This window comes from Herpailurus yagouaroundi, unplaced genomic scaffold (genome assembly GCF_014898765.1).
Source record: "Herpailurus yagouaroundi ecotype Mexico unplaced genomic scaffold, PumYag 182, whole genome shotgun sequence".
Taxonomy (NCBI): Eukaryota; Metazoa; Chordata; class Mammalia; order Carnivora; family Felidae; genus Herpailurus; species Herpailurus yagouaroundi.
This window is the reverse complement of record NW_024412413.1, coordinates 5,695,808-5,710,771: the sequence shown is the minus strand read 5'-3', so window position 1 is coordinate 5,710,771 and position 14,964 is coordinate 5,695,808. Positions and strand designations below refer to the sequence as shown.

At 52.6% G+C, this 14,964-nt stretch overlaps 1 protein-coding gene across 7 annotated transcripts in view; it reads right to left on the bottom strand.

Annotated features, from left to right (window-relative positions):
• EFCAB6 (EF-hand calcium binding domain 6) overlaps positions 1–14,964 on the bottom strand; it is a 249,329-nt gene that overhangs the window by 57,041 nt on the left and 177,324 nt on the right. For all 7 annotated transcript variants that reach the window (XM_040490605.1, XM_040490608.1, XM_040490604.1 and 4 more), the window contains 2 exons: positions 9,231–9,349; positions 186–380 (listed from right to left, as the gene is read on the bottom strand). In XM_040490605.1, the coding sequence (XP_040346539.1) occupies positions 186–380; positions 9,231–9,349 (314 nt within the window). The remainder of the gene's footprint in view (positions 1–185; positions 381–9,230; positions 9,350–14,964) is intronic.

Here is a 14,964-nt window from a genome sequence, read left to right as displayed (position 1 = left end):
TAGCTCTTTAACTCCTTTATAACTCTGCGACCTCGCACCCATTTCGAGAACCTACAGCAGTGAGTAGTAGAATTTCATGATGACTTTGCCAGCACTGGGAGGTACCACTTCAAACCCACTTTGGCTGCAAGGGTACGCGTTGAACAGGTGGCCAGCTCACGGTCCCGCGATACTTAGGCACTCACCTGGCCGGCGCGGCCCTGTCTGGGCTCTGCTGCAGCTGTCGGGCCTCCTCGTGCACCTGCTGTGGCTTCGTGAAATGGCCCATGAAGTTGAAGTAGTCCTCGGCATAGGGCCGATGAATGTCTGCCGAGTAGTTAATCCCCAGTTTCTGTAAAAATTCTTGGTAAGTTATGTGTCCTCTTCCGTCAGTGTCATAGCTTCAGAAACAAACAGGACCCTCGTCAGTAGCCACCACGGTGTGTGGGTGCTCAGTGTTCTGACAATATCTGCACTGTTTGTGGGCAAGGTGGGGGCTCGTCTGGTTCCTTGCCATGCGGTGTGCCCTGCAGATGGGCAGCACCGCTGAACAGGGGGAGCCGGAAATGCAGAGTCTCTGGGGTCACCCAGACCTGACCTGAATCTGCATTTAACAAGATCCCTAGGTGATTCACAGGCACATCAAACTAGGAAACCTCTTGTCAACAGAATGATCACACCTCACGTGAGGTGAGCCTGGCCACCCTGAGAGGGCGTCCGAATTCATGCACTTGTCAGGCTGTGAGAAAGATGTCCGTGGCCACAGAAAATGAAAATCAAGCTTTCCATTCATTCAGCAGTGTGTTTTTTTTTTTTTTTTTTTTTTTTTTTTTATTGAGCACCTACATGTAAGGACTATGTTAAGGTTTAGAAGAAAGTCCTTCAAAAAACATACTCAATCTTAAAACTCAAATAAATGAAGGCCATTTGATTCAAATTCCCCATTTTCTCTTTGAAGAGATGCCAATTACATACGACCAACGAGCGAGACCAGTAAGGAAAACAAGATAAGAATTATGCTACGTACCTTTTATGTCATTTTCTATTAGTGAGATGTTTCTGAATTATAATTCATTAAAAAAGGCGTAATGGAGGGTTTTTATCTCCCAGCATTATTCAAATAGAATAGAATTACTTCAATAAAAATTTTAAGGCAAATTGCCAATTTTCTTTAAAGGAAAAAAAAAGCATTTATTTTTACCAAAAGATCTTGGTCCTCATCTAACCGATAAAAATGCCATTTGCGGATGTGAGTTTTTCCCAGGTGAACTCAAGAGTTACAAGAACCAAGCCTATATTTAAACAGCGTTGTGGGCATAATCCTCTGGAAGGCTGTTTGGACGTTTGTCTGAGCATAAGGGCGGACGGCTTTCCTTTGTGAGGCCGAGCTTCCCTCTGCTCGTTAACTGACAAGACGAGGAAAAATCTGCCGAACCCCACGCTCGCTCGCCTCTGACACATGGAGACCTTTCCACCGGCTTCAGTTGAGCAGCAATGAAGGAGATGTATTCATTTACCTGACTCTCTTGTCCTCGAGGGGCGGGGTGGTGGGTGGGGGGTGAGGGGTGGGAAGTTCAGGCAAACACTCCATGCCCCTGTGCTAAATCCTGCAGCGCGTCCCAGGTGTGGGAATGCTGTCCACCCTTCCCCAAGGCCAAGGGGGCTGTTCCCCCGAGGCGTCCACAGAACCGGAGGCCTCTCCCCCTCCCCACTCTTGCTTCTGTGCCCTACACGCTTGTAGCTTCCTTCCGCCGTGTCTGACTCTACGTGCCTTATCAGCACCCGGACCTATTTTTGCCATGTACTATCTTACAAAGGAAGGAGCTTCCCCCCCAGTGATCGTGAGGTGGCCCGGGGCAGAGAACTCCAAGTCAAACACAAGCTCCCAGGCCCGGAGACCCTGGCAAGGCGCTCAGCCATTCTGGAGCTCTGTGCCCTCATCGGGGAGCCGCCAAAGGCCTTCCCAGACCTAACGTCTCAGATCGGCACCCGGACTGCCCCTCCGACTAGATTCATGAAAGCCTCTGAGGCCTTTCCAGGTGTCTGTTATTAGTACAACCTTCGTACTTGCAACCCCCCCCCCCCCCCCGGCCAGATACCATTCTACCTGCATTCAGTGGATTTTGTTTCTAAAGCAAAACAAAGGGCCACACCCACCAAAGGGGGCCGGTGGGGTATCTCCTTGCCAAGGCTCGTCCTGTGATTCTCGTAGGGTAGTGATGCTCAGGCGGCACAAGGCCTCTAGCAAACAGCTCTTCCTGCTACTGGGGGTAAGATTCCGGCTGCAGAAAGGGCAGTGGAGTTTTCCATCGATGTACCTAGGGAGGGGTGCCACTCCTTGAGCCTCTAGGGTGATCCCAGGGCCGTGCGTCTCTCCCTGAACTGCATCAGGCCCGACCAGCCTTGGGCCAGCAGAGCGATAGAATAATGCAACTCTGGTCAAGACCCCCCCTTGAATAAAGCCCCCAAGGGCTCCCCACCCCTACAGGAAGGCTCCGGAAAGAATGGTGCGTAGACCACCCACTGACAAGCGACCCCTCTCTCTTCCTAAGTCGCAACTGCTGTGTTTCCACCTGCCCCTGGATTCCTCTGGGGTCTGGTGAGGGTCGGTGGGTAAATGCTTAGACTACAGGGCCTGGCACCCAGGGAGCACACGCCAGTGCCCTGTGGCTGCTTGACCCCCACAGGCTCAACCACATCCTTCTTTTTGCCTCTGCATCTTTAGCACGTGCCTTCCTCCCCTGCCAGACGGCAAGTTTCTTGAGGAGCAACCACGCCGTCTTTATCTTACAAACAGACTCCCAGCGCCCGGCAACAGGCCTCCCAAAGCTTCATGATCAATACTTGTCTGTTGAGCTAACGAAGGCAAAGGACGCGCGTTCCCCAGGAAGCACTGACATCCTGGCGTGTTATCCACAAGAGACTACTGACAACAAACTCTGAATCGTGACACTTGAACTGAATGAAAAGACACTTCTTAATTACTTCATTAATAAAGATCATGAACATTCTATTCTCATCGCAGGGGAACAGAAGACCAGATTGCACAATTGCCACTAAAATATTGTTGTGAACGTGAATAATAAGAGAGTTAATTCAGCTTACATAACCTCGCCCTTCATTATATAATCCTTTGTGTAACGTTTTAAAAAATCAACTTGCCTATAAAGGTTGAATTTTAAAACGGTTCGGCAGCAGATGTGCTAGGAAAAATGTGCACATAAACAGAGGACCCATAAAAGCCTGCATTTGCATGTGGCAATGGCCACTAATTTATGATATGATCAGATTACCCTGCCCATTTATTGTACACACAGCAGTTCAGTCACACCCATGATTCGAATAGCTTTGCACTGATTGCTTTGCTGGAAAGTCTTAGTCCTTCGTGCTCAGTTTAGGTGCTCGACTCTTGTCAGTGACAGGTCTACCCCCTAACACCGACCCCAGAGTCAGAGGGTCTGGGATAAGCCGCACTGATGACTCAGGCCAGGCAGCCTGGGACACACGGAATCCTCTCCGGTGTCGCCTGTGAGGGTGGTCTGACGGCCACGGCATTCGGCAAGTCCTGGTGGAATCACGGGTTCTGGAGCCATCTGGGGCCACGATCCCTTCTCTGTGCCCCCCAGCAACTAGTGGTCTGGCCTTGGGTAAAACCACGCCGGGGATGGGAAACGCACCCCTTCAAAGACCGCCCGCTGGAGTGCCAGACAACCTGAATCATAAATCGTTCTTTATGCTGAGCTAGGAGCCTATGTGGCCAGTCATCTCCAAGTGCTTCCAAAACTCCTTCACTGCCATTGTGTCCCATTCAGGCTCCTCCTTCCTAATCTACAGACCTTGCTCATTGGACCCCTTCAAGTCCTTTCCCACCTTGGGGCCCTCCGTGTCCAGGCGTCCCACAGCCTGATGCTCCCAGGTTCCAGCCAGGAGGCTGCCGTGGCTGAGCCGATGCCGAGGACCCAGCTTCTTGGGAACCTAAGAGTCCGGGCTGCTCCCAGGGAGCTGGTACCTTTGGCACAGGCATCTTGGCACCGTCTTTTCTTCTGATGCCGGAATACCAATATATAACTTACTACGAAATTATGAAATGTGCAAAAACGGGGCACCAGTGATCCCCAAAGCTTTCCATCAAGTCCACTTGGTCGGCTGGCTTTATGCGACTAACCATCTCTACCGTTCATCCTGAGACTTACTTCCCTGCTTTAGTCTTCTGTGAATTTTTACAGTGTGTTTTTTTCATGGTTGTTCAGCAAAGTCTGTTTTAGATCCAAAATAGATGAATTCTGTCTGGCGACACGAGGCTAGAGAACGTACTCAGCACGGGGCGCATGTCCCACAGTGGGTCCTGGGCAGGCCTCTCGGGGGTCCCCGTGCTGGACAGGCTCTCCCGTCTCAGACCTGCCCCTCCTCCCGGCCCCGGGCCTCTGCTCACCGGCATGCCCTTCCCCACCCCTGGCTAATGACTGTTTATTAAGACTCAGCTCAGGCGTCCTCGCGTCTCCTGGGGTCCCTCCCCTGAACACGCACGCGGCTCCCACCGCCCCGCCACCGCCACCGCCACCGTCGCGTCCCTTGTCTGCCCTCCCTGCTGAGCTGTGAGCCGCCTGAGAGTGAGGGCTGCCTCATCTCTGGAACCCCAGAAGCTAGCACAAGGCCTACAGCGCAGGAAGTTTCAAAAACTCCCTGCTTCATGATTGTTCAGATGAATGAAGGCATGAATGAAGATGCTTCCATCTTGTGATTTATTCTTAGCGGGCTCTCCAAAACCAAAGCAAACACACTGCTCCTTACAGATCCTAATTTGGCTTCAGTGAGTAGGTTTCCTTTCACACCAGCCTCCGCCAGGCTCGAACATTTTGTTCCTTTAATCCCCGATAAGCCAGTCCACGGTATGGCTCGCTTAACTCCCAGGTGCTCCCCGATCTGTCCGGCCCCTGTGCCTGAGCAGGACAGTGGACCAGCCCCAGGCCGCAGGCAGGAGGGTGTCACCTGGGGCTGAAGCCCACCAAAGCCCGTGTGATCCTGTGGTTCCGCAGATGCCCCCCGCTGAGACAAGGCAGCCACAGGCTGGAAGCCGGCCAGATCCCCAAATCACCGCTTGGGAGAGAATCGTCCAGAAGAGATGCTACACGTGCTATAGACGTAGGATGAGTAAGAAAAAAAAAAAACGGAGAAACAAAACATCGGTGTGCTACGCCACTGAGATTTGGGGGTTAATTCATTAATTTACTTCCACAGCATAAACGAGACCCTCCAGACTCATCTGAGGCTCTAAACTAATGCACTTCACAGGCGCTTAATAAATGTTGAGTGAATAATGGATGCTATTTTTTTTCCTTGTCTATATTCTACCCTATTTTTAAATTTTGTATTTTTGAAAGAGCAGATGTTATTTGTCCGCTCACGTCCACCTACCCATGTCGGGGGGCTTTCCTATTCCGACGGTCGGACCCCCCAGGCTGACAGAGCGTGTCACCGCGGTCCCAGCTCCCTCTGGGTGGGGGAGAACGCCCCTCCCATTGTGCGGGCGACCGAAGGAGGCTCCTGGTGCCTAGACAACCCATGGCTGGCCAGCCCCCTGTCGCCGGCTCAGCGCCTCCTGCCCTGTGGTCCAAAGCCGGACCAGGGGCGCGAAGCAGGGCGGGGAACCTGCCATTGCCAGCAAAGACCGAGCGGTTGAGAGGAACAGGCCAGAAGGGTGAGTGAGGGTGAGGACGACCAGCTGAGACCACGATGGGTGGAACGGTCGCACTACCAGATCACCATTTATCATTACGGCTGCTTTGCTGTTGTCTTGTCTTTTCCTTTATGCTCTTCCGGATTTTCTGAGACTTCTAAAACGAGTGTTGCATTAACAGTGCAATCAGAAAAGAGTCTCAAATCTGTATCATCTTTTTGCTTCCACTTTTTACGCCTATGTACGCCAGGTATTCCCCATATATTATTTGGCCCCCGTTGCCATCCCATTTGATAGATGACTGAAGCCCGGAGAAGGCGAGCCACGGGCCCGGGGTCACACAGCTCAGTCTGGGGCACCACGGGACAAGGTGCAGCCCTCGCTAGACCACAGCCCTTAGCCGCAGGCTACCCAGCCACCTAGGTTGTCTTTCCAACCTCCGCAGGGACATCCGATCTCCTCACACAGCCTCTCCCTCCAGGACGCTAAGGCTCACTTCTCTTCCTAAATCTCCCTCACACCTGTCACTTCCTCCCCAGTCCTCCCTCCACTGCCAGGAAAGCTCACCACGTCCTCTCACTTGGCCCGCTGACCTCTGTGCCGCCCACCCAGTCTCCTGTAATTCATCCTCCCCACTATGGCCAGAGTGATCTTTCTAGAACGCAGGGCTGCCTAGGTCTTTCCCTGCTAGCCACCTGGCCTTACGACAGCGTCCCTACCTCATCCTGCCCTTCGTAGTCCGGTCCAGTGGACGAGCAGGCCCGCTCTCCTGCACAGCCCAGGCTGCCTACGTCCCGGCCGCTCAGGTCAATCCGCGGTCCTGGGATGTGAATCCCTCCTTGGCCCGTCAGCTGGATGTTCATCTGGTGGCATTCAACCTCGTGCCCATCCTTCGGCACATCTTCCAAGTTACCCGCCGGCTGCTCCCGGGGAGGTGGGCCCAGTCAGAAGGCAGGAAGAGGGCAGTCCCCGGCTGTGTCCGGTGTGCTCCCGCCATGGCCGTGGTTCCTGCTCCGCACAGTGGCTGAGATTCTAGCAGATTCGGAGGCAGCCTTGGGGTGAGATGCCTCCAGAAATGCCCCGTTTCCCGTTTGTCCTCCAGTCCCAGGTTAGAGAGCGGTTTCCTGATCTCTGGTTCACCCCCTTCCTCTTCCTCTTCTAGCCTAGGGGGGCGGCAGCCTCTGGCCTGTAATACCACAATCCACCCCCCCCCCCCCGGGCTTCCGGTCCTTTGACCTCTTTGTCGTCCGTCACTGCCTTAAGCCCCACTTGGCCAGAAATAGTAGAGTGGTTTCTGCTTTCCTGCCCAGATACTGGTGTCTAACATTCCTGAAGTTTCCTTTGTCTCGAATGCCCCTCTTCCTCATCCCTCGGGGGTAGTTCCACCTGTGGCAGACGTCACCACTGAGTTCCCCTGTCCCCGTTTCTTTTTGCCCGGGACACAACTCCAGACCGCTTCTCCCAGCCTGCCCCGTAGTGGGCGCGGCCGCGTGAAAGGACTCTGGCCAACAGAACTCGGGGATAGTGACGGCCGCGTTCCCAGGCCTGGTGTCACGACAGCTCCAGGGGGTGGTGGGGCTCCTGGTCCCCTCAGCGGCTTGTGGGCAGACCCCCCCCCCCACGACGCCCACGCTAGATCAGGACACCATTGTCTGTCACCGCGGCTGGCCTCCCCTGACCGACACATGCAGCAAACTTAGCGGAGCAGAGCGAGGCGCAGAGAAGTTAAGTAACTTGACAGAGGCCCCGCAGCTGTGAGGACGGAGGCGGGAGCCACGGCCACCCGTCTGGCAGCGGGGCGCCGTCCCTTTGGGTCCCTCGGCACCCGTGGCGGGCAGTCCGCGGACAAACGCAGGTGCAATTCTGACTTCGTGCAGTTGTCAGGGCAGACGTGTGTACGCTTAATAATGTCAATAAACGTGTAAAGAAACTTGAGCCGGAAGCGGCAGGGAGTGTCTCACTCCCACTGAGACGGACACGTGCTCTAGCCCCCCTTCAGGAAGAGGAGTGAGCGTGCCCTTCTTCTCCCCCTCGAGGGGGACAATTGGCCCCAACACCCCTCTTTCCCGTGGCCCACACCCAGCCCGGGAACTCGTCCCGCCTCACCGGGATGCAGACGACAGTCTCTGGGCCCACCCATCCCTTCTCTGAACGTTCCCTGACCCATCTTCCTGAAGCGTGGCTGGGTGATCAGCCTCCGCCAGTCCCGAATGCCCGGCTGATACAATGCCTGAAGACCAGGGCTTTGGGGCCCTGATGGCCCCACCCCTCCTTTCTCACCCTGGGAGCCCTGGGCCAGCACTCATGGAACGTCTCACCGACATCCCATGGGTGAGGGGATCCCCCTTCTCCTCTGACCCCCGGGAGCTGTTTCAACCTCCCTCCGACGGCGACAGCTTCCTGTTCCGCCACACGCCCTCCCCGCCCCGACCTGCCGCTCCTGCTTTTACTCCCTCTTTCCTTCACACGTTCCCTCCTCTGGCATTTATCATAGGCGACACTGTGCCCCCGCATATGGGCGACTGCTTGTATCCCCTGACAGGTCCTCGGGTATTGAGACCACACAGTCGTCTTTGGATCATCCAAAAGACTGGGGAGCCCAATCTTCTGGTTACTCGGTGGGACCCACTCATTTAATCTACTGAAAGAGAACATGAATAAGGAGAGCCTCAATTGGCCCTGTGTTGGAGCTGATCTAAAAAAGAATAAGGATTTTATAAGAACTTCAAGTTGCTTTTCTAAATTAGACACAAAACAGCCCACCTAATTCTAAACTCGGCCAACATTTCAGCCTTCCACTTTGAACAGATGAAAAGCTAAAAAATTACAGGAGCTGCTCCGTGCGCTTGCCCCTGGGGGGATGCACAATAGCGTGCACCGTCCTGCGGGGACGGGAGCGGCAACCAACACACGACGAGGACGGAGGTAATTCAAAGATGGATCTGGAACTCGGAAACTGACCGCATTGTTAGCGCACCTGGAAACTCAGGCCCCCACGCGGGGGATACTGCAACTGGGGGCCTGATTCAAGAACAGCTGAATCAAAAATACTTTTTGAAAAATGTAACCGATATCAGGTATTATTTTCCGTCTAAGACACCCCCGGGAAACTCCCCCAAGTTGCCAAAAGTTTGGTTATTTTCTTTCAACGAATTACGTATCTACAAAAAACAGTTGTGCGACATTGATTTCCATCTGTAGGCGATGGGGAGAGACTGCTTCTCCCCACACCCGTGGCAGGACTGTCTGCTGAGCTAGTTGCATTAGGATTAAGTCCTTGGGGAGTGACGTCGCTTTCTAAAGTGATATAAGGATGGGCTTGAACTCCTGGTTCCCTGGAAATGCAAACATCTTAAGTCTGGTATCGATGATGAGGGTTTAGCCTGATTCTCCGTGTTCCCGGAGACCAGCCTCTATGGGGAGGAAGGGCAGCAGACAGACACAACCAGAGGAAACCATTCCTAGCTGAGCACCTTGCCCCCTAGTAGCAGAGCAAGGCTGGTGCTGAATTTGCAGCAGCCGGCAACCTGGGACCCTCGGGATGGAAGGGGGTCGACTGGTGGATGCCACTTACCTCATCCAGAGCTTTTCCAACTCCCTCAGTGTTAGAGGAATATCAAAACCGTACAGCGCGTTCCTTATATCCCGCCGCCGAAGAATGCCGTTGCCCTCACTGTCGGTTTCTATAAAATTCTACAATATTACAAGACGACATTTAGTAACCTACACAGTGTGTCCGTGGTAGTTTAGAGGATTGTCCACAGCCGATACCTGAACAACAGAAGACGTGTCTCTCCCCTCTCTACCTGCTTAATTACTTTTCAGTCAAAGCTCCAGATACCCTCACCATTTTGGTAAAGAAGGTGACCGAGCAAAACGCAAACAACTATCATGAACTGGAAGGGGCTGGTTTCTGGGTGATGACTGGTCTCAGGTGTATGACCCAAGAGCTATTAGTTATGAGGGTCCCAGGGCCTGGGGAATGAGACAGTAGCCCACGCGCTGGAGGTGGTCATCTTGACAACGTAGCAGACTTGGTCCTCTGGTTGTAAGACAGGGATGAGGCACGTGAGACCCCAGCTCTGATGACGCAATGATATGGTAGCTTTATTTTTTTAAGTTTAATTATTTATGTTGGGGGGGAGGGGCAGAGAGAGAGGAAGAGAGAGACTCGAAAGCAGGCTCCACGCCTCTGAGCAGAGCCCGTCGTGGGGCTCGAACTCACGAACCGTGAGATCGTGACCTGAGCTGAAATCAAGAGCCGCACGCTTAACCCGCCGAGCCACCCAGGCGCCCCAATACGGTACCTTTTTAATGTCCCCGAGGGATGCAAAAGGTATCTGGGGAATTTTCAGCCTGTTAAGAGGGCCACAGACTAGCAGGTAATGTGTGGCACTCGGCAGTGACTTAAACCGTTTGGAAGTAATAGCTCCTCTGACCCTCTTCCTCACAACACCGTGAGGTAGATGCAGGGGCACATCTAGAAAGTCCTCTGCAAGCATCACACTCCACGGTGAAGGCGGAGACATTCCCCTTAAGACCAGGAACGGGCAAGGTCTCCACTGCCCTCTTTTCCACGTGGTACTGGAGGTATCGGCCAGGGTAGTCAAGCAAGAAAAAGGAATAAAAGGTAAAAAACAGGACAGGAAGAAATACAGCTGTCGTTATTCACAGATGACGTGGCTGGATACATAGGAAAGATCCACAAATGAATTACTATGCTAAGAGAATTTAGCAAGAAATCTGGATTTCAGGTCAATAGGCAAGATCATTCATGTTCTTACATATCAGGCACAGAGAACAAATTTTAAAAAATAATATTTATAATAGTATCAAAAATAGAAAGTCTTAGGAATAAACCCTTTTCTAAGTTTATTTATTTATTTTGAGAGAGAGAGAGAGAGAGAGAGAGGGAGGGAGGGAGAGAACAAGTGGGGGAGGGACAGAGAGAAGGAGAGAGAGAATCCCAAGTGCGCTCTATGCTGACAGGCTTAAACTCACAAACCGTGAGATCTTGACCTGAGCCAAAGTCAGACACTCAACTGACTGAGCCACACAGGTGCCCCATCCCAGGGAATAAACCTTAGGAATGATCGTAAGACCGCTACACAGAAAAGTCTAAAAATTTATCGAAAGATATTTTAAAATGTCAGAATAAATGGAGACGCACCATGCTCGTGAACTGGAAGACTCAAAATTGTAAAGACGGCATTTCTCTCCAGACGCTTTGTTGCCTTGTGGAACTTGACAAACTGATTCATAAACTCTCAAAGGACAGGGGGAGGGACTTGCCTACCAGCTGATCAAGACGTATTACCGGGTTACTGTGATTACAGTGATGTGGTGAAGGTGCCAAAACAGACAAACTGACCCGGGGAACGGAGTGAGGAGCCCAGAGACACCCGCAGGCCTTGAGGCAGGACAGCGGTGATGCCATACGTCAGGGGGGGAAGGATGGGCTTTACGGGGGCTAGACAACCGGGTCTCCATATGGAAGAGTGGGAGTGAACCCCTGCCTCCCAACACATAGGTGACACGTGGTGTGGAGTTCAAGACCAGGATGGGAAAGGCTTCACTGGAGAGCTGCTGAAAGGTCTTCATGACTTCAGATGAAACACAGATTCTTGGGCGAGACCTACAGGAAATGTTAACACATTTCGCATTTGACTCTATCGACAAGAAGAACCCGGGGCGCCTGGATGGTTCAGGCAGTCGGGTGTTGGACTTCGGCTCGGGTCACGATCTCACGGTTCGAGGGCTCGACCCCCACGTCGGGCTCTGTGCTGACAGCTCGGATCCAGATTCTGTGTCTCCTTCTCTCTCTGCCCCTCCCCTGCTTACTCCCTGGTCTCTGTCTCTTAAAAGCGAATAAACATTTAAAAAAATTTTTTTTAACGAACTTATATTTACCAAAAGATATCATATGAAAAAGGGTGCAAACGCAGAACACAAACTGGGATTAGTGACTCGCACCACGTAGCATCGACAAAAGACTAGCAGCCAAACCGTGGTACGAGTTCCTATCGACCGACGAGAAATCACCAGAGAGCCCAGTGAGAAAACCAACGAGCAGGCCCTTCACGGAGAAAGGAAACCTGCCTCAGGAATAAACGAAAAGGTACTCACCGCTCACGAGTAACCAACACATGCTCCCCAAAACTAGAATGACACGCCGTTACGCATCCACTAGGGAGGAGGAAGCGGAGTCTGACAGCACCAAGGGCCACACGGTAGAGCTGAGCAGCTGTGTCTGAAGCCCCTGCCTCACAAAGCCAAGGCCGGTCACTGCCTGGCCCTTGATGCAAAGTGTGTGCGGCGCTAAGACATTGAGAGTGTTCTCCTCCTTCATCTGGATGGCGGGTTACGTGGTGGGATACAACCTGGGATACGCAGTGACTACCTTAAACGTACCTAAGCTACGCATGTATATTATTATTGTACGTTATTACTACATACACTATATGCATTCATGCGTGTTATACACGTACAAATACACACGTTTTATATATATGTAATATATATAATATGTATTGCTATTGCATTGCACTGTAGAGTCACAACTTGAAAAATGAGCTTTAAAAAAAGCTACTTCAATTATAATACAATTCTTTAGCACTCTTATTGGCGCTTACACCACAAATCTCTTGGGATCAGAGACCGTGTCTTTTTTTTTTTTTTTGGTCGCCGTGTCTTTAATATCTTGCAACAGTCCATAGTTAACTCACAATAATGTTTGCTGAAGAAATCGATGAACTTGTCTTCCAAACATACTTAAACGGAAGTGAGCCTGTTAAGCTGCCCAGAAGAGGCCGATTGCGGGTGCGTCCAAGAGATCAGCTGGTGGTGTCCTTGGCTGAGCCCGGCTGAGTGGCCAGCCGGGGACCCTCGCTGAGGACAGCTAGAGGATGCAGTACCTGACTTGTTCAAGTTCCAAATGCAGTTCCACTGGGGACCATATCCTTTCCGACATTCGCGGGTCTTTCTGGCGAACCCACAGAAGTGCCCAGAGAGGAGACAAATGCCACGTGTCTGCCACGACCCGGAAGGGAAGAGCAAGGCTGTGCTGGATGGTAGGAGAACACCCGCCTCGTCACCAGGCGTCCGTCATTAATGCGTCTCATCTATGCGTCACCCTACTTTCTGCAGGTTTGGGATTCAGAACGAATCCCAAAAAGCTTTAGAGCTTTTTTCAAGATAAATTGAGAGAGTGGGAGAAATGTCCGATCGAATACTAATAAAACACACAGGGGCACGCAGTCCCGCGGGGGCCGAGAGAGGTGTGAGGCCCGGCACGAAGTGACGCTTGACCCCCTACAAAGTGGCTCCACATGCCCCTGCTGATTCCTCTTCCTCCGTAAGCCTCCAAGTCTTCTTCCCTTCCCACACTTCCACCAGGCTCCCTTCTAGAAGGGACAGACCTGAGGCTGCTGGCTTAGCATCAGAGCACTCCAGGGTCCCCGCCCCTCCCCTAAACACACTTGGGGTTCTGCAGAACATCAGGGATAAAGATGGTTATGAGAGGCCACGGGAATCGGTGTGGAGAGGAGGGGCGCCTGGGGGGCTCAGTCGGTTGAGCTCAGGTCATGATCTCACAGTTTTGTGAGTTCGAGCCCCGCATCGGGTTCTGTGCTGGCAGCATGGAGCCTGCTTGGGATTCTCTCTCTCCTCTCTCTCTCCCCCCGCCCCACTCTCCCTCTCTCTAAATAAAAACAAAAACAAAAACAAAGTATGGAGAGGTAAGTGCAGAGGACGTGCTCAAGGGAGTGAACACAGACAGAGAGGGTCACCGAGCCCGAGAGGGGGCAGGTCCAGACAGGGAGTGGAGGAGGCCCGACAGAGCCGTGGTAAGGCCAGGGGAGGAAGCATCCCAGGAAGTACGGATGCAACAAGGCAGAAACAAAGGCCTCCGGCAGCCTGTTCATTTTCCCCACAGTGCCCACCTGCTTTGTTAATAAGCTGCCTTTGTTTCTTAACCGCCACCTCTCCTGGTCTGTGAGCTCCGAAGGCTGGAAGAAGATGGGCCTTCGTTACCACTGAACCCCCAGCACAAACCCACGTACCCCGGAGATGTGCTGCGCAACATTCATCAGAGCAGGGTAGGATGAATCCAGGAAGGGCCTGGAAGGGGCCGTGGGAGCCCCTGGGTCCACGGAGAGCAGCATCAGCAGAGGGGGCATTATAGGGGCAGGAGGAAGAGTGGACAGAAATAGCAGGGAGGAGGGGAGAGGCAGGCCCAGAGAAGCTGGGGTGCAGGGTGTGGAGGATGAGCTCGGCCCTCTCCCGGCTGCCATGCCCATGTGGTCGCAGAGTACAGCCCAGGGCTGGCCCCGCACTCCCGCAGGACGGCTCGGGAAGGCCAGCCCTACCCGTGGGAGCGGGAGGACTCCGTGTGATTTGCCACGCTGAGCCGCACAGTCAACTCTGACGGCAGGGGACTGGGGAGAGGCAGCCCGGGGGCGGCACAGGACTGACAAGACAGAACTTCACATCGGACCCAGGCCAAGAGAGGCAAACATTGAAAGAAAATGACCAGATGAAACAAAGTGGAGGCGTCCTTCACAATAACGTGAAAATCCTTCTGGGAGCGTCTGCTTGGCTCAGTCGGTTAAGCGTCCGACTCGATTTCGTCTCAGGTCATGATCTTGCGGTTCGTGAGATCAATCGAGAGCCCCACGTCGGGCTCTGCGCTGACAGTGCGGGACCTGCTTAGGATTCTTGCTTTCTCTGACCCTCCCCTACTCGTGCTCTCTTTCTCTCTCAAAGTAAATAAACTTAAAAAAAAAAAAAAGAAAGAAAATTCTTCCACAGTGCAGTTTTAAAGACATTTCCTAAGGTGAAGGTGTTGTGTCCTTGTTGGGTTACGAAATGATCACCCACTTGGGGATGAACTCAGGCCTGCAGGCTCAGTTCTACTGTCTCGTGGGTACAACTGTCATTAGATTACACGCCCATCTCAACACCAAATTGGTTTACACGATTGCCCATCTACAGCATTCACCTTCACAATGTGCTTTCTATCGTTTTGGAAGACAGGAAGAAATCCCACCCACCCAGAAATGCAGGTTTTGAATGGGGTAAAAATAATATGACAGGGTTCTTTTTTTGTTCGTTTGTTTAAAATTTTTTTTTTTAATTTTTTTTGCAACGTTTTTTATTTATTTTCGGGGACAGAGAGAGACAGAGCATGAACGGGGGAGGGGCAGAGAGAGAGGGAGACACAGAATCGGAAACAGGCTCCAGGCTCCGAGCATTCAGCCCAGAGCCCGACGCGGGGCTCGAACCCACGGACCGCGAGATCGTGACCTGGC